A 23,770-nucleotide genomic window follows, 5' to 3' on the forward strand; every position below is an offset into this window, starting at 1 on the left:
CCTTCGATTTTCCAGAATCTGCAGTTCCTTCTTGAACATCACATGTAGGCAGATTAGTTTATTGGCATCATTTTGACATGGAATTTGTGGGGGAAGGGCCAGCTTTTGTTCTGTACGGTTGTGGTTTATGTACATTCATGCTGGCATCTATTCACACACGAGTACATTACAACAATTTAGTTTTTGCTCTTGTTCACCAACTCAAATTAATTTCTGTTTCACTGTTACAGAACTTGATTTCCTAGACGTCACGTATGCTGGAGATTACGATTACCCAGTGAGTACACCAATTCCCGAATTGACAACGACAGCAACCACCCAAGAAAGCACCACGACTGTGGCACCAAAACCCGAGACCACAAACGCTTCACTGAACGTGTGGAATGGTGTAGAGTGGATGCAGGACACCTCTTCCGTTACAAGTCGGCAGCCGGAAAGTTTCCCCACCACAGTAACGGATCCTGTAAAACCCATGGAAACATCAGATCCATGGAACGAGGACGTAATTCCTGGTCAGCTGGGAGCCACTGAAAAGCTCTGTCCAGTCGTGGTAGGAAATGACAGGAGGGGTGACTTTCCAACGTACCTGTGCATCATACTTGCTGGAATTCTCCTGTTGATATTAATCGCGTTCCTCACCAAGAGATACAGAAGATTCTGTAAATGTAACTATTCCCTTTTAAGATGTATTTCTTTAACTACCAATTGTGTAACAGTTGGATTTAGTTTTAGTTTAGTCACACAGCATGGAAACACGCCTTCAGTCCACCTTGACCATTGATCACCCGTTCACACTAGGTCTATCTTATCCCACCTTCTGATTCACTCCCTACACACTAGGAGCAATTCACAAGGCCAATACAAACCCACATGTCTTTGGGATATGGGAGGGCACTGGAGCACCCATAGGAAACTCACGCGGTCACGGAGAGAGAGATCGTGCAAACTCCACACAATCAGGGTCAAACCCGAGTCTCAGGCGTGGTGAGGCAGCAGATCTACCAACTGTTTATTGTTTATTATTTTGTCACATGTACCTAGGTACACAGTGAAAAGCTTTTGTTGCGTGCTAACCAGTCAGTAGAAAGACAATACATGATTACAGTCGAGCCATTCGCAGTGTAACAGATACATAATAAGGGGAACAACATAAATAACTTATGATAAAGTCCAGAAAAGTCCGATCAAAGATAGTCCGAGTCTCCTGTGAGGTAGAGAGTAACTCAGAACTGCTAAGATGTGGTCCAATCATCCCCAATATGATCTCAGTTGTTGCTGAATACAGATTTTATTAGTGACAACTAGGCATACAGGGGATAATTCCAATTGGTTTGGGAATAGGTTGTGGGAGAGGGTGATAAAAAGCAGTGTTCCTCCTGAACATGTGTGAAAACAAAGTCAGGCCAGGCCAGGGTAGAACAGCTTGCCAGCACCGACTTGGTAAATGAAAGGGCTTCCATTGGAGGCTGGGTGAGGGTGGCAGAGGGCGAGAGTAGAAAGAGGTATTAAAATTAGAGGTGACAGAGAGCTGTCAGTAGAATTCTTCTATTGTTCTCCCCTTATATCGACAGGAACCCCAAAGGAGGTTGTTGGTCTTGTATCAAATGACAGATAAGCTGGTGAACCCTCACAGGGATTCAAGTGCAGTTCCAATTGCAAATTGAAGTACATGGCTGTGCCTGCCACATAATGCATACACACTATCAGGATGACCACCATGCCATTTATTTTGTTATTTTCAAAACATATTTATATGGTTGATTCATTTTTTGTTTTTGTTGCAAGTGAGATATTTAGTCAAATGGAATTTAAAACATAGGTTAATGCATATCAGATATCATACCACTGGGTGTTGTAATATCGATTTTCCAATGATATGTCAACTTAAACTTCTTAAAAGATGTTAGAAATGATTTAAAAAAATTTCATTGTGGATGCAAAGCAGTGACTGCTCCAATTTTTATTTTTGCGCAATTCCACATGTGTTACACTCGCCTTGTTTCCTGCCCAATTTTATCCTCTAAATATGCCCCTGTCCCACTTAGGAAACCAGAACGGAAACCTCTGGAGACTTTGCGCCCCACCCAAGGTTTCCGTGCGGTGGGGCGCACCCGGAGGTTGCAGGTAGTTGCCGGAGGTTGCAGGTAGTGGAAGCAGGTAGGGAGACTGACAAAAACCTCCGGCAACTGCACGGAAACCTTGGGTGGGGCGCAAAGTCTCCAGAGGTTTCCGTTCAGGTTTCCTAAGTGGGACAGGGGCATAAGTGAGCAGTTTATAAAACAGTATTAACCTGTGATATTGCTGCTCAACATTAGGAAAGATAGTAAAAGAATGTAAACAATTCCATAATTGCCTTCTATGACACATCAATTATTTTGTAACACAGAAGAGTATAAAAGAAATGATTGATATTTAATGTTTCATTTCTATTTTTAAACAGTTGGAACCCATGATGTGGAACATAATGCAAGGTATAAACTTGTATAGATTTTTCTCATATTCATCTATATTCACAATTGGTGCAAGGAATTGCTGACTGAAAATTAATTGCTGGTTAAGTGCTAGCTGAAAGGAACTATACTTCTGTAATTTTCATGATGCATTGTATTCGACAAAATTCTCATCTTTGCAATTTATTGTTGCAGTAATCCAAATAACGCTGATACCCCAAGTTCAGATGTACCTGGTAAGGAAAATAAAACATTTGTTTCTTCTATGCTTAAGATTGACTTGCTTCTATAAATACTTTTCATATTCTCCTTCCATGAACTTCCTTGTCCGCTGGAACTCAATTTAACATGTGTGTTATTATACTTATAACTCCCCGCACACTTCTTCGAAATCAGGCAACATGACACCAATTGCGATTTTATTTTATATATATTTTTAACTTTTTTGTTTACAATTTTATTTATTAGAAGTAGTGTACATTACAATGATATAAGCCAAAAATAACATAATACATTTCCTGTACCACTTCATATTTTAAACTTAAAAAAGAAGAAAAGCAAAGAACGTGAGATTGGATAGCAAGTGTGTGAAAGAGTGATCAAAAAAAGACCCTTAGACACAAAAAATTCCATAGAAAAAGAAAAAGAGAAAAAGAAAACAGAAGATATATTAAAAGTTATTAAAAAGATAAAAGTATAAAAAAGTTAGATGTGGCCCTTGTGGCTAAGGAATCAAAGAGAAGGCAGCGATTGGATGATCAGCCATGATCATATTGAACTTCGAAGGGCGTATTCATTTATTTATTTATTATTTATTTATTTATTTATACCAACTTTGTATTTTTCCTCCCCCGTCACCAGGCCCTGAAACCATTTATTTTCAGAATTCTGTTGCACCTTATACATAGTAAGTCGATAAATGGAGACCAAATCTTTTGGAAATGGTCTGGTTTGCCTGCTAGAAGGAATCTCATATCTTCCAGGTGTAGCATTTCGCACATTTGAAATCCACATATTTATTGTCGATAAGAGGGAACTGCAGACCAAATCGAAGGTTTTGGAAAAACTCAGCTGGTGCAGCAGCTCTAGAAGGAAATCAGCGTTTCAAAACCCTATTTCCTTCGCTCCATAGATGCTGCTGCAGCTGATTTCGCCAGCATTTGAAATCCACCTATTTATTGTTGGTGTTGGGGCGTTGATTTTATTTTGTAAGTAGGAAAATTACTTGAAGGACAACCTGCATAACATTTCTGGATGAAAGCTACATTCACCATATCTACATTCCAGTTTTTACAACCTTGCTGTGCCGCACTTCAATGTGCACGCACAATAAATAGCCTGCCTACTACTTTATTCAGTGTGTTTTTTTACAGGTTGTAATTTGTTTTGTTTTTTCACCTCCCTAAAGAAACCCAAGACGCTATTCTGATGCAGTCAGAGAATGGTGATGGTGCGAAGGAATCTGCCGATGGTACTATTGATTATTAGTCTTATTAAGAAAATTATGTGACTTATTAGTGACTTTCTCACCAAAAAGTTTGTGATGGCCTTCAATGTAATGTAACCCTTGGCATTTATTTTCAGGTTGATACTTCCTGCTTTATTTAGGTCTCCCAATACCATCCCAATGATGGTGCCAAAATGTTACACCAATATTTTCCTGTAATAATCTGCCTGTGTGTCAAATAGACCATGTAAGGCAAGAGTTCCCAACCTGGGGTAAAATGACCCCCAGGGGGTAAATTTTGCCTACCCATGGGGTTAATTTGTTGATTCTGGATTTGTACATATTTTTTCTCATTGACTGACTGTGTTTGGTTCTGGTATATCTGTTCATCATTAGTTATTCATAAATAAGTGAAATAACATTGTTATGTGCTATTAAAGTTGCCCGGGGTAAACGGGACGAAAAAGGTTGGGAACCCCTGATGTAAGGTAATATTTATTTGATAGTCAAGTCAAGTTCAATAATATTTATTTGGGCCACCTTGCAGACTTATAGAAAACAGTTTAATTCTCCAAAATGTGCTGAATTAGTTGATATTATCCAATTTTGGAGATCTGTTACGAAAATTAATGATGGTGTTAGATATAAAGAGTGGGAGTACAAACTATTGTAATATCAGTCCATCAGCTTACATCGTATTTCCTCTGTACTAATATCTAATGATTTGGCTTGATAGGCAAAAAGCCTATTGCATTCAAGGGATAGGGTCTTATTAAAAAAAACAGGGATGAATGAATAAAAGAGCAGAGAGAATGATTCATGTCCTACCGTAACCACATCTTTCCTTGATAGAGTAAGAAAATAAAGCATGCAAGCAAGCCTTCCAGAGAGCAGACTATTCTGCGGAATCTTATAAACGGGGTCCCTGAAGTCCATATTGACTACATCAACAGCTCTCATCAACCTTCTTAGCTACTTATACAAAAAAACGTAATCAAGTTGTATTGTATTCGTATTCAAATTTATTGTCATTGTCTCAATTTGAGACAACGAAATGAATTTCCCTTACAGGCAGTATCATAAAAAAAAAATTAAAAAAAACCCCCATAAATAAATAAATAAATAAATAAATAATAAATAATAATAACATATTAAAAATAAAATTGAAATTGAATTAAAAAAAAGCACAAACACAGAAAGTCCACGACACAACATAACATAAATGGCACCATGAATAAAGTTCATGAGACATGACCGCCCACACACAAAACCATGCTGACAATCTCGAAGTAACCCCTGTCTTTCCAAATCAATGTTTCTCAAAAATCCTCTCGCATAACTTAATACCACAGATGTTTGGCACATTGGTTTATAGTTCCCAGTTTTCTCTTTGCAGTCCGTCTTATACAGGCTCAACATCAGCCACCCTCCAATCTTCCGCACTTCACCCATGCCCAATGATAGAAACATAGAAACATAGAAACATAGAAAATAGGTGCAGGAGTAGGCCATTCGGCCCTTCGAGCCTGCACCGCCATTCAATTTGATCATGGCTGATCATCCAACTCAGTATCCTGTACCTGCCTTCTCTCCATACCCCCTGATCCCTTTAGCCACAAAGGCCACATCTAACTCCCTCTTAAATATAGCCAATGAACTGGCCTCAACTACCTTCTGTGGCAGAGAATTCCAAAGATTCACCACTCTCTGTGTGAAAAATATTTTTCTCATCCCCTTGCTGTCTGTCTGTCCTTCTTTGTTGTTTGATAGTATGTTGTTAAAAGTATGTTTTAGTGATCTTTAGCTTGTTTTATGTGGGGGGGGGTGGGAACTATTAACCTCTTACCTCGACGGAGATGCGATTTATTTCCGTATCATATCTCCGTCCGCACTGGGAACTGGCATCGAGCAGCTGGTGGCCTTTGTTGGAGACCGACTTCGGGAGATCCAACCTCGGGAACCTGCGGAATTACCATCGTGGAGCCCACCATCCTGTTGGGGATCGACTTGGAGCTCCAATCACGGGAACCTGTGGACTTTAATATCGTGGAGCTTGCGGTCCCTGGTTAGAGACTGACTTCGGGAGCTCCACGCCACAGGAGCTTTGATCGCTTGGACTATGGATGGTTCGATTGCCCCGACCGCGGGGAAAATTAAGAGGAGGAAGATTGGACTTTATTGCCTTCCGACACAGTGAGGAATGTGGGGAATCTGCTGTGGTGGATGTTTATGTTAACTTCTATGTTATTGTGTGTCTTGTTGCATTTTCTTATTATGGCTGTACGGTAAATCAAATTTCACTGTACCTTAATTGGTGCATGTGACAATAAACTGATCTTGAAACCATATATAACCATATAACCATATAACAATTACAGCACGGAAACAGGCCATCTCGACCCTTCTAGTCCGTGCCGAACACGTATTCTCCCCTAGTCCCATATACCTGCGCTCAGACCATAACCCTCCATTCCTTTCTCGTCCATATAACTATCCAATTTATTTTTAAATGATAAAAACGAACCTGCCTCCACCACCTTCACTGGAAGCTCATTCCACACAGCCACCACTCTCTGAGTAAAGAAGTTCCCCCTCATGTTACCCCTAAACTTCTGTCCCTTAATTCTCAAGTCATGTCCCCTTGTTTGCATCTTCCCTCCTCTCAGTGGGAAAAGCTTATCCACGTCAACTCTGTCTATCCCTCTCATCATTTTAAAGACCTCTATCAAGTCCCCCCTTAACCTTCTGCACTCCAAAGAATAAAGCCCTAACTTGTTCAACCTTTCTCTGTAACTTTTCAAAGTTCCCTTGTCTTTATATCTTTCTCCGTGCAAAAACAGAGAAATATTCATTGCGAGCATTTATTGGTTCATTCCTTGACCATCTCTTGTAACTCCACACATAGATGCCCACTTTGGTTTCTGAAGTCCCCTTTTCTCCCTTTAATCACCCTTTCCCCTTAAATATACGACAAAACCCTTTTGGATTCTCTTCATTCTAATCTGCTCGAGCTAGTTCATGCCCCCTCCTGACCTCCTTCTTCACTATGCTCCTCAATCCCCTATACTGCTCCGTGGATATATTGATCCAAGTTGCCTATACCTAACCAGTGCCTCAATTTCTCTCATCAACCAGGTTCCTTACTCGTGCCTGCTTTGCCCTTCATTCTAACTAGGAACATGCATACCTTGAACTCTCACCAAGAACCCTTTTAAAAGCATCCTACTTTATGGACATTCTTTTGCCTACAAAAATAACTACATTCAGCTGATGCAAATTCCCGTTTATACCGTCAAATTTAGCCTTGCCTCAATTTACACATAGATCTTTAAGTTGTGGAGCAGCCCTCTCCTTATCTGTAACTATTTTAAAGTTAATAGACCTGTGGTCACTGGTCCCACAAGTCTCGTCCGCTGATACTTCAGTCACTTGTTTTGTCCAATTCCCTAAGAGTAGGTCAAGCTTTGCCCTTTCTCTTGTGGGGCTTTACATATTGCCTGAGGAAACGTTCCTGAACAGACTTGACAAATGCCACCACATCTATACTGGGAAAGTTAAAATCCCCTACTAAGACAGTTGTACCGACTCATCACCAAATCCTGGCACCACATCACTCCAGTCCTCAAACAACTTCACTGGCTTCCCATCTCCCACCGGATCACCTACAAAATCCTGGTCCTCACCTACAAAGCCCTCCACCATCTGGCCCCCCCCCCCCCATATCTCACTGACCTCCTCTCCCCCTACCAACCCTCACGATCCCTCAGATCCACATCAGCCGGTCTCCTCTCCATCCACAAATCCAACCTCCGCAGTTTTGGGGACAGAGCCTTCTCCAGGGCAGCTCCCAGGCTCTGGAACTCCCTCCCCCAACTGATCCGCAATTCTGAGTCCCTCACCATCTTCCAGTCCCGCCTCAAGACCCATCTCTTCACCTCTGCCTATCCTTAGCCCAACGTCCCCCTCCCTTTTCATCTGTGCTTGAATTGTTGCTCAGTTTTTGGTTTGTTTTGTTTTGTTTTGGTTTTGGTTTTTTTTTTTTGCCTTGCCTTGTAAAGCGACTTTGAGTCCCTGAAAAGCGCTATATAAATTCAATTTATTATTATTATTATTATTATTATTATTATTATTATTATTAAGACAACCCTATCAGATTTGCAGCTGTTTGCAGTCTCCTGGCTTATTTGTTCGCCTAATTCACGTTGACTATTTGGGAGCCTTTCGGACAACATTGAAAAATATATATTTTCACCATCCTATTGAATGGTGCTCCTAGCTCAAATAACTCTTCTCAATCAGCATGCGGGATAATAATAATTCCCTATTATCTTGTCATTGTTTTTCAATCATAATTGTAGGGACTTTTCACAGTTTGCTTTGAAAATGCTAACAAAAATAAATACATAATTTACATCAGAAAATAAACTAATTGATTGCTAATGTTGTGGGAAATTCTATTTTATGAATTAATCTATTTTATTAATTCTGGATTACAGGGGAAATGCAGGAACCCAACAAGAATGACAATGAAGATGAAAATACAAGTGAAAAAGAGGTCAGATATTTTGGGCAATAGATTCAGATTCAGATTCAGATTCAGATTCAATTTTAATTGTCATTGTCAGTGTTCAGTACAGAGACAACGAAATGCATTTTGCATCTCCCTTGAAGAGCGACATAGCAAACGATTTGAATAAAAAAATAAATAATAAAGTACTGACACTTTTGGGGGGGGGGGGGGGGGGGGGGTCTCCAGGTGATTGACAGTCACCGAGGTACGTTGTTTAGTAGAGTGACAGCCGCCGGAAAGAAGCTGTTCCTCGACCTGCTGGTTCGGCAACGGAGAGACCTGTAGCGCCTCCCGGATGGTAGGAGGGTAAACAGTCCATGGTTGGGGTGAGAGCAGTCCTTGGCGATGCTGAGCGCCCTCCGCAGACAGCGCTTGCTTTGGACAATAGAGTGTGATAATCCAGTTGTGAATCAGCAGATAACCATAAGGGCTTTTATAATTAATAATATTCTCATTGTTAAATTGTTTAGGGTGGCACAGTGGCACAGCAGTAGAGTTGCTGCCTTACAGCGCCATAGACCCAGGTTCGATCCTGACTACGGGTGCTGTCTGTACGTAGATTGTACTTTCTCCGTGACCGTGTGGGTTTTCACCGGGTGCTCTGGTTTACTCCCATACGCCAAAGAAGAACAGCTTTGTAGGTTAATTGGCTTCTACAAATTGTAAATTGGCCTCAGTGTGTAGGATAGTGCTAGTGTACGGGGTGATCGCTGGTTTGTGCCGAGCCGAAAGACTAATTTCCACATTGTTTCCCTAAAGTCTAAAGTAAATGATTTTATATCAGCGCCCTGAGGACAGACACATTTATTTTGTTTTAGTATAAGTATCCATGTTGCTGTTCCATCTGGGATTTCAATTGCTATAAATGCGATTATACTCACCTGTGTGAAGTGTGCAATAATCGTATATGACTAAACAGTACTGATTGAAGTGTGTCAATATATTGATTTCTTATGGGTTTTTCATATCAGTCGATTTCTTGAGAGTAATAACATAGTAGTTATGTTTTTCTGTGGAAATTATCAACGGGTTCTGATAAGGCATTTGACAATATAATATTAGAATGCGAATAAGTGGAAATAACTTTGGTAACAGCTACTCATTTGTGAAACATGAGTTAATTCCCCCAATCTTTATCAATGTCCCTTATCAATAAGAAATATTTTTTCCTCAGTAATCTGCATGTGAGCTTCAGATTTTCACTCATTAAAAACACGGATGAAGGAACAGTGAGATGTAAATTTTACATTTTAAATGGCACATTTAGCAGGTACCGTAATAGATTGAACCGTCTGAAGAAGGGTTTCGGCCCGAAACGTTGCCTATTTCCTTCGCTCCATAGATGCTGCTGCACCCGCTGAGTTTCTCCAGCTTTTTTGTGTAACCACCGTAATAGATTAGTTGCATATTTGTCTATTAAGTTCGGAGGCAAAATGGCAGAGGATTTCAAAGTGGGGAAGTGTGAGCTCGTGGACTTTGGATTAAAAACTACCCAGCCTGAATGAATTTAAAAATGACGAGAGTTTGTGCAAGAGTGTAGCAATTTAGATGTCTGAATGTGCACATCAAATACTACACAGATACAACGGTGGTCAAAGAGATGTGGAATTTTGTTTTTCTCCGTGAAGTTAAGCTTCAGTTGTACTGAATTTATGTCCGACCTCAACTGGAATGCAGTGGCATTTGAGCACCATACAGAGCCACTTGGAAATTATAGCAATTGGCATTAGCACAGCACAAAGATATGGGAACAAATAGTTAAAACTGTGAGGACAGGATGCTGAGACATTGACCTTGTAAGCGTGAGGAAAAATTTAGCAAAATGATCCAAAAGAAGGAGAAAATGCTCTTAAACTTCATGCTGCGTAAGAATAAAATCAGGAAAGATTTTTTTGTCACTGTACAAGTGGATTTTTTTTGAGAATTCATTTGATTTTTGCATTTTGCATAATGAGAGGAAAGAGTTTTGCCCAGAGTAGGTGAGTCTAGGACCAGAGGACATAGGTTTAAAGTGAAGGGGAAAAGATTTAATAGGAATCTGAGGAGTAACTTTTTCACACCAAGGGTGGTGGGTGTATGGAACGAGTTGCCAGAGGAGGTAGTTGATGCAGGTACTAATGCCCCTGTCCCACTTAGGAAACCTGAACTGAAACCTCTGGAGACTGCGCCCCACCCAAGGTTTCCGTGCGGTTCCTGGAGGTTCCCGGAGGTTTTGTCAGTCTCCCTACCTGCTTCCACTACCTGCAACATCCGGCAACCACCTGCAACCTCCGGGAACCGCATGGAAACCTTGGGTGGGGCGCAAAGTCTCCAGAGTATTCCATTCAGGATTACTAAGTGGGACAGGGGCATAACTCAACATGTAAGAAACAGTTAGACAGGTACATGGATAGGACAGGTTTGGAGGGATGTGGGACAAACGCAGGCAGGTGGGACTAGTGTTGCTGGGACATGTTGGCCAGGGGTGATCAAGTTGAGTCAAAGAGCCTGTTTCCAAACTGTATCACTCTATGACTATGTTTCGGAGTGGCGGCGCGGCTCTGGCTGCAGCGGCTTACCGGCAGTCCCGTTGTTTTGTGTTTTTTATGTTGTTTATTTTGTTTTGTTTAGTCTAGTTTTTTGGTTTTAGTTTGTGTTTTTGGGGGGGGGGGGTTGAAACGGGGTTTGCAGTCTCTCCCTGCGGGGGAATACGCCCTTTTTTTCCGGGGGAGGTTCGGCGCCCAAGTCGGGGCGGCCCAGCCCGAGGCTGAAGACGGCGCAGTACTCACGTGAGGGCGGCTGGGACGGTTTCCTGGCGGTGGTGGCCTGAGTCCGGGGTTCGGCTGTGGGCCAGCGGCTGCGTCTGCAGGACTGGTGGGCGGCAGCTTCAACCACCCCGGGCCGCGGTGTTTGAGCCGCGGGACTGTTTTAACATCGCCCGGTGGGGTATCGCCTCAGCGCAGAGGGAGAAGAGGAGGGAAGAGACTGCAGACCTAAGACTTTTGCCTCCATCACAGTGAGGAGATGCTGGGTGGACTCACTGTGGTAGATGTTAATATGGGTTTATTGTTGTTTTATTGTATTGTATTATATGTATGACTGCTGCAATTTAGTTCAGACTTCGGTCTGAATGACAATAAAAGGCTATCTATCTATCTATCTTTGGGATCCAAGTATTCCTCGTATGGCCAGCATACATTCTTCATCCCTAATAGTCTTTAATGCGGTGGTAGTAAGCAGTGTTTTTAACCTGTTGCTTTGCTTCTTGTGAAAGTTTTTCCTCAGCTTTTGGGAAAGGAGAACCAGGATTTAAACCCTGCTAAGAAGAAGGAATGGCATGTCAGGAATTCTGTATTTTTCATAACCATATATTCTGTGGAAGCTGCTGCTTTTGATTGTACACATGTATAGTATGATTCACCTGGATAGCCCACAAAATGGAGTTAATCGCCGATTTGATACTATAACTCCATTTACAAGACATTTGGAAAGGTCCATGTATAGGAAAGGTTTGGAGGGATATGGCCAAGCGCAGGCAGGTGGGACTAGCGTAGATGGGGTATCTTGATCAGCATGGGCGGGTTGGGTCGAAGGGCCTGCTTCTATGCCGAATGACTCGTACCTTGGTACATGTGACAATATAAACAAATACCAATCAGAGTCTTCATGTTGGCCTGGGAGAGAATGCTAATATTGGATTGTTCATCCTGGCAATAGATAATGGATACAGTGAAAGTAAGCAGCTCCTTAATGCTTTGAGGTTCCTGTGGTAGGTTACATCTATGTCTCCAATAACAAAAAGATGAGGGTCACTGTTCCCTTTAGGAAATAAGCTTGAAGATGTTGGCTTTGAAGTCTTGATATTCAATCACTTTTCCTCAGGCAGCAAAAGGGTTCTAAGAGTAAACCTAGCAATTATAGACCTGTTAGTTTGACTTCAGTGGTGGGGCAAATTAATGGAAAAGATACTTAGAGATAATATATATAAGCATCTAGATAAACAGGGTCTGATTAGGAACAGTCAACATGGATTTGTGCCTGGAAGGTCATGTTTGACTAATCTTCTTGAATTATTTGAAGAGGTTACTAGGGAAATTGACGAGGGTAAAGCAGTGGATGTTGTCTATATGGACTTTAGTAAGGCCTTTGACAAGGTTCCTCATGGAAGGCTGGTTAAGAAGGTTCAACTGTTGGGTATAAATGCAGGAATAGCAAGATGGATTCAACAGTGGCTGAATGGGAGAAGCCAGAGGGTAATGGTGGATGGCTGTTTATCGGTTTGGAGGCAGGTGACTAGTGGGGTGCCTCAGGGATCTGTGTTGGGATTCTTTGTTGTTAGTCATGTACATCAATGATCTGGATGAAGGTGTGGTAAATTGGATTAGTAAGTATGCAGACGATACCAAGATAGGGGGTGTGGTGGATAATGAAGAGGATTTCCAAAGTCTACAGAGTGATTTAGGCATTTTGGAAAAATGGGCTGAAAGATGGCAGATGGAGTTTAATGCTGATAAATGTGAGGTGCTACACCTTAGCAGGACAAATCAAAATAGGACGTACATGGTAAATGGTAGGGAATTGAAAAATACAGTTGAACAGAGGGATCTGGGTATAACCGTGCATAGTTCCTTGAAGGTGGAATCTCATATAGGTAGGGTGGTAAAGAAAGCTTTTGCTATGCTAGCCTTTATAAATCAGAGCATTGAGTATAGAAGCTGGGATGTAATGTTAAAATTGTACAAGGCATTGGGGAGACCAAATCTGGAGTATGGTGTACAATTTTGGTCGCCCAATTATAGGAAGGATGTCAACAAAATAGAGAGAGTACAGAGGAGATTTACTAGAATGTTGCCTCGGTTTCAACAACTAAGTTACAGAGATAGGTTGAATAAGTTAGGTCTTTATTCTTGGGAGCGCAGAAGGTTAAGGGGGGGACTTGATAGAGGTCTTTAAAATGATGAGAGGGATAGACAGAGTTGATGTGGACAAGCGTTTTCCTTTGAGAATAGGGAAGATTCAAACAAGAGGACATGACTTCAGAATTAAGGGACAGAAGTTTAGGGGTAATATGAGGGGGAACTTCTTTACTCAGAGAGTGGTAGCGGTGAAAGTGAAATGAGCTTCCAGTGGAAGTGGTGTCGGCATGTTCATTGGTATCATTTAAAAATAAATTGGATAGGCATATGGATGAGAAGGGAATGGAGGGTTATGGTATGAGTGCAGGCAGGTGGGACTAAGGAGAAAAAAAGTTGTTCGGCATGGACTTGTAGGGCCGTGGTGGCCTGTTTCCGTGCTGTAATTGTTATATGGTTATATGGTTAAGACAGTGTTAGTGCACTGAAAGTGATTGTTAATTTCACCATTGTCGTCTGCCTTCCCTGAGACCAGTTCAGTTTCAGTCTAGTTTATTGTCACGTGTACAGAGGTACAGTGAAAAGCTTTTGTTGCATGCTATCAAGTCAGCAGAAAGACAATACATGATTACAATCATGCCATCACGTTTAGTTCAGGATTAAACCAGCAAAGTCTGTCAAGGATAGTCTGAGGGTCACCAATGAGGTAGATAGTAGTTCAGCACTGGTCTCTGGTTGTGGTAGGATGATTCAGTTGCCTGATAACAGCTGGGAAGAAACTGTTGCCACAGGGGCGACCCATGCTTGGTTATGCTGCTGGCCTTGCCAAGGCAGTGTGAGATATAAATGGAATAAATAGAAGGGAGGTTGGTTTGTGCGATGGTCTGGGCTGCGTCCACAATTCGGTGCAATTTCTTGCGGTCTTGATTGAAGCTGTTCCCAAACCAAGTTGTGATGCATCCTGATAAAATGCTATGAAACTCTGATTTTGCCATCAATTCTTAAGGCTCAAGTTTGAGCACTGCTACACTGGAAAGATCTGCTTGATTTTTAAGTATAGTCTCTTGCACTGGAGTCATGGAGTTGTACAGCATTGAAACAGACACTTTGGTCCAACTTGTCCATGCTAACCTTGTTTGTGGATGGAAAGGTTTAGGAAGATATGGGCCAATAGACAATAGACAATAGGTGCAGGAGCCAGCACCACCATTCACTGTGATCATGGCTGATCAGAGCCAAACATGAACAAATAGGACTAGCCTAGATGAGGCAAATTGGTCAGCATGGATGAATTGGGCCAAAGGGCCTAATTCCATGCTGTATGACTATGATTCGCATTGCCAACCTAAGCTCACTCCATTTGCCCATGTTTGATCCATATCCCTCGAAGCGTACAGTTTTGGTCTCCTAATCTGAGGAAAGCCATTCTTGCCATAGAGGGAGTACAGAGAAGGTTCACCAGACTGATTCCTGAGATGTCAGGATTTTCATATGATGAAAGGCTGGATAGACTCGGTTTGTACTCCTTAGAATTTAGAAGATTGAGGGGGGATCTTATAGAAACTTACAGAATTCTTAAGGGGTTGGACAGGTTAGATGCAGGAAGATTGTTCCCGATGTTGGGAAAGTCCAGAACAAGTGGTCACAGTTTAAGGATAAGGGGGAAATCTTTTAGGACCGAGATGAGGAAAACGTTTTTTACACTGAGAGTGGTGAATCTCTGGAATTCTCTGCCACAGAAGGTAGTTGAGGCCAGTTCATTTGCTATATTTAAGAGGGAGTTAGATGTGGCCCTTGTGGCTAAAGGGATCAGGGGGTATGGAGAGAAGGCAGGTACAGGATACTGAGTTGGATGATCAGCCATGATCATATTGAATGGCGGTGCAGGCTCAAGGGGCCGAATGTCCTACTCCTGCATCTATTTTCTATGTTTTTGTTTCTATGACACAAGGCTGCATTGAGATCCAGATGAAGGGTCTTGACTTGAAACATCGACTATCCCTCCTCAGATGCTGCCTAACTGGCTAAGTTCCACCAGCAGATCTTTTGTTGCTCCAGATTACAACATTTACTGTCTCGTGTATCTGACATTGGATCTGTCAATGTCCTGCAGTTAAAATGGTAACCAAGTGAGGTTCTAAAATTCTTGAAAACCAGAGTCTTGTAATTCAGAGCACAATCCATTCAATCACTAAAGATAGACTGGGAGAGGGAGACACAGAGATAAGGAAGGGTAAGGTGTGAAAACAAGACATCAAGAGAGATGATCAAGGAAAATGTAGAATAGACCATTGTTTAGCAATGTTACAAAATTTTAAAAATCAAGTCTGCAATTTATCCCATCAGATAAAGCATAAAAAGAACTTTAATTTGACGCCTAATTCACTTTCATATCTTCAGTATTAAAAAGTTATGGCCATTTTCATACTGAAATTAGCATCTTGTTCCCTATTGCTTTTCCATTGACTTAACTCAAAAGCTGTGATCGAGGACAGTCAAAAGCCCATAACTTTATTAAAATTAAGAGAACTGAATGAAATGTTCAGTTATTATAGATTGAAGCATTCTGAAACAAATATGAAATAATGATGAAATGATTCAATTTATTGTCATTGTCAGTGTACAGTACAGAGACAACGAAATGCATTAATCTTACTTAGATGACGAAATTAAAGCATATAATTAGTTAGTTACCTAATTGTAGCTAATGATAAAATTCAATTGCTAGATCTAAACATCTATCCATTTCTTAAGAAAAGGCTAACATTTTTAAATAGCCTAAGTGTCCAAATAACATTCACACAAGAATTTACAATATAACATATAACCATATAACCATATAACAATTACAGTACGGAAACAGGCCATCTCGGCCCTACAAGTCCGTGCCGAACAACTTTTTTTCCCGTAGTCCCACCTGCCTGCACTCATACCATAACCCCCCATTCTCTTCTCATCCATATGCCTATCCAATTTATTTTTAAATGATACCTACGAACATGCCGCCACCACTTCCACTGGAAATATGATTTTTAAATCTCGTTGTCATGAATTTATAGGCCAAATGGAAGGAATTTAGTGTTTAATTCCCGTAAATTAATGGCCATTTAAATCATCTTTTGAGATTTTGTGGAATGCGATCGTTTGGAAAATTGCGGTTTGCGGTGAATTTGAACCACATATCGGCAGGAAAAACACTGCCGGTTCGTATGGGGCCAAAATCACCTTTTCGCAACGTAAAATTTGGATTAAAGTAATGCTAAGAAGCAAGTTTATATGTAAAATAAACGGCTTACCTTTATTTGTCCCGTACGGGAGATCCGTGCCGTTGTCGGCGTTGACGGCGTTAGAAGTCGACTTTTATTTTACTCGAGCAATTAAATTATCCAGCAATGTTTTTAAAAAACTTCATAGAACGGATGTCGGAGCGATTTCTCTGCAGCAGCTGACCAGCCTGAGAAAGATCGACTCCGACAGGCAGGAGAAAACGGAATTTTAATCCCGCCCCCCTCTCAAAGGCTCCAAAGTCGCGCACACAGCCAGTGGCAGAACTGCAGCGCCGCTGAAGGTAAGTTTTGTAACATACCTACATTTTTAGCTCGGAGAAGGTGACAACAAGCAAACAGAGATAAAATCTAATCAGTGGGACAGTCAGACTGGTCGGTGAACTGGGAAGGGGGAGGGATGGAGAGAGAGGGAAAGCAATTCTGCGTTCTTTTCTTGTACGCTATTATGCACCCAAATATAACAACAGCAATTCCGTGCAGAAGCATAATGAAAGACTCAGGGTTGCTTGAAATGGAATAAAGGAAAACAAACATGAGTGTGAAATAGTCTTCAGTGAGATAACATGGTTAAAATTAAAATACTAAAAACAGCAGGTAGTCTACAACAGTTCCATGTAACCTAATAATAGTATACTAGAGTTAAATGTCATGACTTAAGCTGTACTATAAATAATGTAACTGTTTGGATGGAGTGATGTCATTAACCTTGAGCACCCTGATGGTCTTAATTCATGTTGGAAAATGTACCCCCGCTATTTTCAACACAAATTTCTATTACTACTGCTCCATAGTATTTCTTCATCATAAATAATTGATCTGTATTCCTTTCCATCATAATTACAAATATATGCCACTGCGTTTTACCCAATCCTGATAAATGTATTTATAAGGAACAGATTTATGATTCTTAGAAATGCCATAGATACTCTATTCCATAATCATTTATTACACAAATACCATTTTTCATTCTGGTGAAGAGTCTTTGACCTGAAACTTTGACCCCACTTATCTCCATGTGGGAGGTGGTTAGGTTGTTGAGTTTTTCCTAAGATCATAAGACAGTGGAGTAGATTTAGCCCATTCAGCCCATGGAGTCTGCTCCACCATTTGATCATGGCTGATCTATTTTTCCCAATCAACCCTGATAACAAATTCCACCAGCCTGGCTGTTGAGGTCATTAAAATACAATACAATACAATACAAAACCCATTCTCCTCCATAATCTTTGACACTCTTACTAATCAAGATTCCATCAATCTCTGCTTTACACCCAAAGGCCTCGGCTCAACAGCTATCTGTGACAATGAATTCCACAGATTTACCACCCTCTGGCTAAAGAAATACCTCCTCATCCTAAAGCTACATCCTTTTAATCTGAGGTTGTATCCTCAGGTCCTCGACTTTCCCACTACTGGCAACACATCCGCTCCACATCCATACTATCTATCTAGGCTTTTCATCATTTGCTAGGTTGCAATAAACCTCCCCCTCATCCTTCTAAACTCCAATAAATACAGGTCCAGAGCCATCAAATGCTCCTCATACATCAACACAATCATCCCCGGGATCATTCCCGTAAACCTCCTCTGGACCCTCTCGAACACCAGCACATCCTTCCTATAATATGAAGCCCAAAACTGCGCAGAATATCCAAATGTGGTCAGACCAGTGCCTTTTGAAACCTAAGCATTACATCCTTGCTTTTATATTCTACTAGACTAAGTGGGACCCGTTGGGTCCCAGCATTACACAGCATCCCATTTCAAGCAGGGTGCAAGGCCACTAGACAGCGAGTCGTGACCTCTCCCTCCTCCATCTTGCAGAGACTGAGCCACGCCCACACTTCTGGGTTTTATAGTTTCTCCCCCTCCTACCAGAAGGGGCATGGCGTTCATGGTATGATTGACAGGAGAGAGAATCTCAACATTTTTTAAACACTAATAACTCTTTTATTTTTCATCGATGGGAAAAATCCTCAGCACCTGATGAGCGGAGGGGGACTCTGAGTAAGACGGCCTAAAATCACAGCCGTACATGGTAGCGTTATTTCTAAAATCAATATAAAGCGCAAACAGGAAGTGGTCATCTTCTTCTTCTTCTTCTTCTTCTTCTTCTTCTTCTTCTTCTTCTTCTTCTTCTTCTTCTTCTTCTTCTTCTTCTTCTTCTTCTTCTTCTTCTTCTTCTTCTTCTTCGTAGTGTTTTTTGGCGGTTGGCAAACAACTTTTTAGTGCATTACCGCCACCAACTGGTATGGAGTGTGGATCAAATAACATTATAACATATACTAATAACCTATATCTTTCCGAACAAATTGGTTACCCTGAGAAAAAGCAATAGGATTTGATAGCACTTATATGAATTCTTTTGTAAAATATCTATTAAATCAAATTGTACTTTTTCTTTTCTGAATCGTTCACTCATTTGTCTTCTTTCTTCCTCATACCTCTCACAATGTATAATGACATGCTCTATTGTCTCTTCTTGCCCACAGTATTCACATCTGCCTGTATTATGCTTGCCTATTATAAAAAGTGTACTGTTCAGACCAGTGTGTCCAAATCTGATTCTTGAAATTACTGTCTCCTCTTTTCTGTTTTTTCCTGCACATCTCATTTCTCCCACTTTCCTCTGGACTCTGTAGAACCACCGTCCTTTCCGCTCTTCCTCCCATTGCTTTTGCCATCTTTCCTTCAGTCTTTGCTTAATAATGTCTTTGATTTCAGTTTTACCTATGTTAATACTTAAATCAATCTTACTTCTTTTTGTTACCTCTTTTGCTACCTTATCTGCCATTTCGTTTCCTCTAATGCCAATGTGTGCTGGTACCCATAAAAATATGACTGTAAGCCCCATCATTTGAATTCTGAATAGTGTTTGTTGTATTTCAATCAAAATGTCTGGTCTACTGTCTGAATGGCTGTGCTGTAAACTCTTTATTGCTAAACTTGAATCTGAACAAATAACTGTCCTTAAAGGCCTAGTATCCTCGACCCACTGTACCGCTAACAATATTGCAATCATTTCACCTGTGTATACTGCGACCTCATTATTGATCCTCTTCCCTACTTTAATGTGAAATTCTGGTACAATAAATGCTACTCCTACTTTATCTACTGAATCTCCCACTTTATCTACTGAATCTCAGGAAGTGGTCAAGATTAGACTGTTAATTATATAGAAGGTAAGGCAACTTTAATTAGGCAAGGCAACTTTAATTAGGCAAGGCAATTTTAATTAGGCAAGGCAATTTTAATTATGCAAGGCAACTTTAATTAGGTAAGGCAACTTTAATTAGGCAACACAGCTTTAGCATTTCCAAACCAAAGGCAACACAGCTTTAGCATTTCCAAACTATATTTTCAAACCACATTAAGGGTTGACAGGTCAGTAAAACCACTCACAGTTTAGTAGACATGTGTTCAGTGTTATTCACAGCTCAGACTGAGAGGCATGACCCACTTGCTCCCCCATCTTGCAGAGACTGACCGAGGCACTCAACACTTCCGGGATTTATAGTCCCTCTGGAAGGGGCGTGGCCTTCAGGAGAGAGAATCTCAACATTTTTTAAACACTAATAACTTTTATTTTTCATCAATGGGAAAAATCCTCTTGTCCTGCGCAGCGGAGTGGGACTCTGAGTAAGATAGCCAAAAATCACAGCCGTAAGTGGCAGCGTTTTTTCTAAAATCAATATACAGAATAACAGGAAGTGGTCAAGATCAGACTTTTAGTAATATAGAATCCTCGCGAAATGAATGCTAACATTGCATTTGCCTTCCTTGCTGCCGACTCAACTTACAAATTAAAGTTTTCAGAATCCTGCACCAGCACTTCCAAGTTCCTTTGCACCTCCTATTTCTGAATTCTCTGCCCATTTTGAAAATAGTCTTTGCCTTTATTCCTACTACCAAAGTGCATGATCATCGCACACTTTTGACACACTCATTATTCACCCTCACAACCTGTCCATGTCGTTCTCCAGTCTCCCTGTTTCGTCTACACTACCTGCCCCTCCAGCTATCTTCGTATCATCTGCAAAGTTGGCCACAAAGCCATCAATTCCATCATCCGGATCATTAACATACAATGTGAAAAGTTGTGGACCCAACACCGACCCCTGCTGAACACCAGTAGTCACCGGCAACCAACCACAAAAGGTCCCCTTTATTCCCACGCTTTGCCCTCTGCCAGTCGGCCAATCTTCTATCCATGCTAGTACCTTGCCTCCAATACCTGGTTCCAGATGTAAACAAGTGCAGAGATAATATGGACCGCTTATGCATTGGAGAGTTAAAAGAGAACTGACTTATTCGTCTGCAGGAATGGCAGGTGCAGATTTGCCACTCAATATGCAGAATATGCCGCCGTCAGCATTATATTGAAGCCTCTTTCCTATGCTGCTGGGGTAGAGATGCTGGGATCTTGATGAAAACGCAAAGTGCTGGAGTAACGCACTGGTCAGGCGGCATTTGTGGATGGAATAATTAGGGTGAGATTACGGTCGGGACCCTTCTTCAGACCCAAAACGTTGCCTATCCATTCCCTCCACAGGTGCTGCCTGACTCACTTAGTAATACCCCTGTCCCACTTAGGCGATTTTTTAGGTGACTACAGGCGACTAGGCTGTCGCCACATGGTCGCCGGGGTGTCGCCTGTATGGTCTCCCCAGTCGCCCAAAGAGTCGTACCATTGTTCTGGTCGCTGCCGGGTTTTGAAATGTTCAAAACTTTTCAGCGACAGTCGGCGCCTGTGTGCTTGACGACAACGATCGTAGCTGACGTAGGTTGTCGCCAGGATGATGTAGGTTGTCGCCGGTGCTGACTTCGGTGAATTCCATTGGCGACTACCTACGTCAACCTACATCAACCTACCGGCGACAGGTACCAGCGACTGGATTGTCTTACCTCACCGTGGCTTGTCTTGCGGGTGCACGTAGGTTGTCGTAGGTGTGGTCGTAGGTGGACGTCCTAATGGTCGCCGGTTGTCGGTAGCTTGCCGTAGCTTGACGTCGACTAGGTGGTAGGTTGTTGTAGACATTGTCGTAGACAGTCACTGGCAGTCGCCGAAAAAATTGCCTAAGTGGAACAGGCCCCTTACTCCAGCACTTTGTATTTTGCTCAAGATTCTATTTCAAAACAATTGTATTCTTTCAACAACCATGGTTGCACTCTGACTTTGATATTAATAGTCAGCTAAGAAATTGGAAGTCAGTCGGTTCCTTGGCAGCAATCATTTGTCTTTACAACACGGGAAACTTGAGGATTACATACATAGAAACATAGAAAATAGGTGCAGGAGTAGGCCATTCGGTCCTTCGAGCCTGCACCGCCATACAATATGATCATGGCTGATCATCCAACTCAGTATCCTGTACCTGCCTTCTCTCCATACCCCCTGATCCCTTTAGCCACAAGGGCCACATCTAACTCCCTCTTAAATATAGCCAATGAACTGGCCTCAATTGCATTCTGTGGCAGAGAATTCCAGAGATTCACCACTCTCTGTGTAAAAAATGTTTTTCTCATCTCAGTCCTAAAAGATTTCCCCTTTATCCTTAAACTGTGACCCCTTGTTCTGGACTTCCCCAACATCGGGAACAATCTTCCTGCATCTAGCCTGTCCAACCACTTAAGAATTTTGTAAGTTTCTATAAGATCCCCCCTCAATCTTCTAAACTCTAGCGAGTACAAGCCGAGTACTGGCATAGTTAAAGGCATATTGTTGGATACTAAGAAAAATACTGGCATAACCTACTGATAGGAAGCCAGCAATTCAAGCAAAACCTCCAAATCTCTAGATTGGCAGCTTCCATGGGAAAAATGGACAAATGATTATTTTAATCCATCTCTTTTAATTGCAGTGTTCACTCAACTAGCACAGTGGTCCAGACTGAATTGCATAATCATTTTCACCCCCAAAGCTGCTCAAGTTCCTGCACAGAATGCCGAGATCTCTTATGAGTTTAAAGGTTGGATGTAAAGTCTGCCTTTGCATGGAATGCAAATTATATTAATATTCAAATCTCTTTTCATCGTCAGATTAAAGAAGTTGATGTGGAAGACCCTAACCAGGCAAAAAAATCAGAAATGGAAAAGTCGGAAGAGGAGGAACAGCAATAAATGAATGATCTGACGAAGGCACAAATGAATTGTTTCCCAGTTTACACAATAGCAGTCTGTGTTAATTCAGTGCCAGTGCTTTGCTTACTGACATAGAAATGAATGTGTCATTCCTGAGACCATGTTAACTAAATGTATACTGTACTTTCTGTAATCTTTAACCATTCTAACTTTCAATGAAATCTATTTACTCCTTGAAGAATTTTAGTTACATAGGAACAGGACCAATAAAACTATCAGTATTTTACAATACTACAGATAACAACTTGACTTGATTATTTGTTCCTTGCTTGTTTGAATGTGATGCGATATTAGAAATTCTTTATTCATGCTTCCTTATAATAAACTTATTTTTGGCCCAAGATTAGAAAAGCTTTGGATTGTATTTCTTATATTGTATTTCTTACAAATGTACATGCATGATGGGATTGTCTTCTAATTAATATTCCAGCAATTGGTAGGTCATTCCAGGTAATGGATCAATGGAGTGGGATATGGGATATTATCTCTGGTTATCCATTAAATAAAGTACAATATTAAATGTAATTTTGGACCAGAAAGGAGTGTAGAAACAAACCAATATTACTTAAAAGAACAAATTGAAAGAAATTATGTAATGGTGCCATCAATTAACATTTGGATCCAGCTCTGTCTATTTTGCCTTGTGTATTTTGTTGTCCTTCCAATATTATTATTGTCTGTCTGTCTGTCTGTCTGTCTGTCTGTCTGTCTGTCTGTCTGTCTGTCTGTCTGTCTGTCTGTCCGTCTATCCATCCCTATAAAAGTCTCATCTTGTATGTGTGTTATATGTGTGTGTGTGTATGTTTTGTATCTTCCTCAAAATGTTATGTGCTAGCGCTTAAAATTTTACATATTCTTATTCACGCAATACTCAGCTTCACTTAAGATTTCATCCTATATTTCACAAGTTATTCACGATTACAATTTAAAAAAAAGCCAAAAAGCGCTTCTCACAGAGAGCCTTTTTCCAGCAGCTTCCAATGATGATGTCACAATGCCATCTCACCGTGCACCAATCACAATGGGCTCTCAAGTTGCCGAGT

At 41.1% G+C, this 23,770-nt stretch overlaps 1 protein-coding gene across 1 annotated transcript in view; it reads left to right on the forward strand.

Annotated features, from left to right (window-relative positions):
* The window catches only part of LOC129697845 (uncharacterized), a 39,796-nt gene extending 16,724 nt beyond the window's left edge, over nt 1-23,072 (forward strand). Inside the window, exons 4-9 of the mRNA XM_055636503.1 lie at nt 231-665; nt 2,441-2,471; nt 2,646-2,686; nt 3,859-3,921; nt 8,394-8,452; nt 22,626-23,072. Of these exons, the coding sequence (XP_055492478.1) occupies nt 231-665; nt 2,441-2,471; nt 2,646-2,686; nt 3,859-3,921; nt 8,394-8,452; nt 22,626-22,706 (710 nt within the window). The 3' untranslated portion in view covers nt 22,707-23,072. The remainder of the gene's footprint in view (nt 1-230; nt 666-2,440; nt 2,472-2,645; nt 2,687-3,858; nt 3,922-8,393; nt 8,453-22,625) is intronic.
* The last annotated feature ends 698 nt before the right edge of the window (nt 23,073-23,770 follow it).

The sequence above is a fragment of the Leucoraja erinacea genome, chromosome 6 (assembly GCF_028641065.1).
Source record: "Leucoraja erinacea ecotype New England chromosome 6, Leri_hhj_1, whole genome shotgun sequence".
Lineage (NCBI taxonomy): Eukaryota > Metazoa > Chordata > Chondrichthyes > Rajiformes > Rajidae > Leucoraja > Leucoraja erinaceus.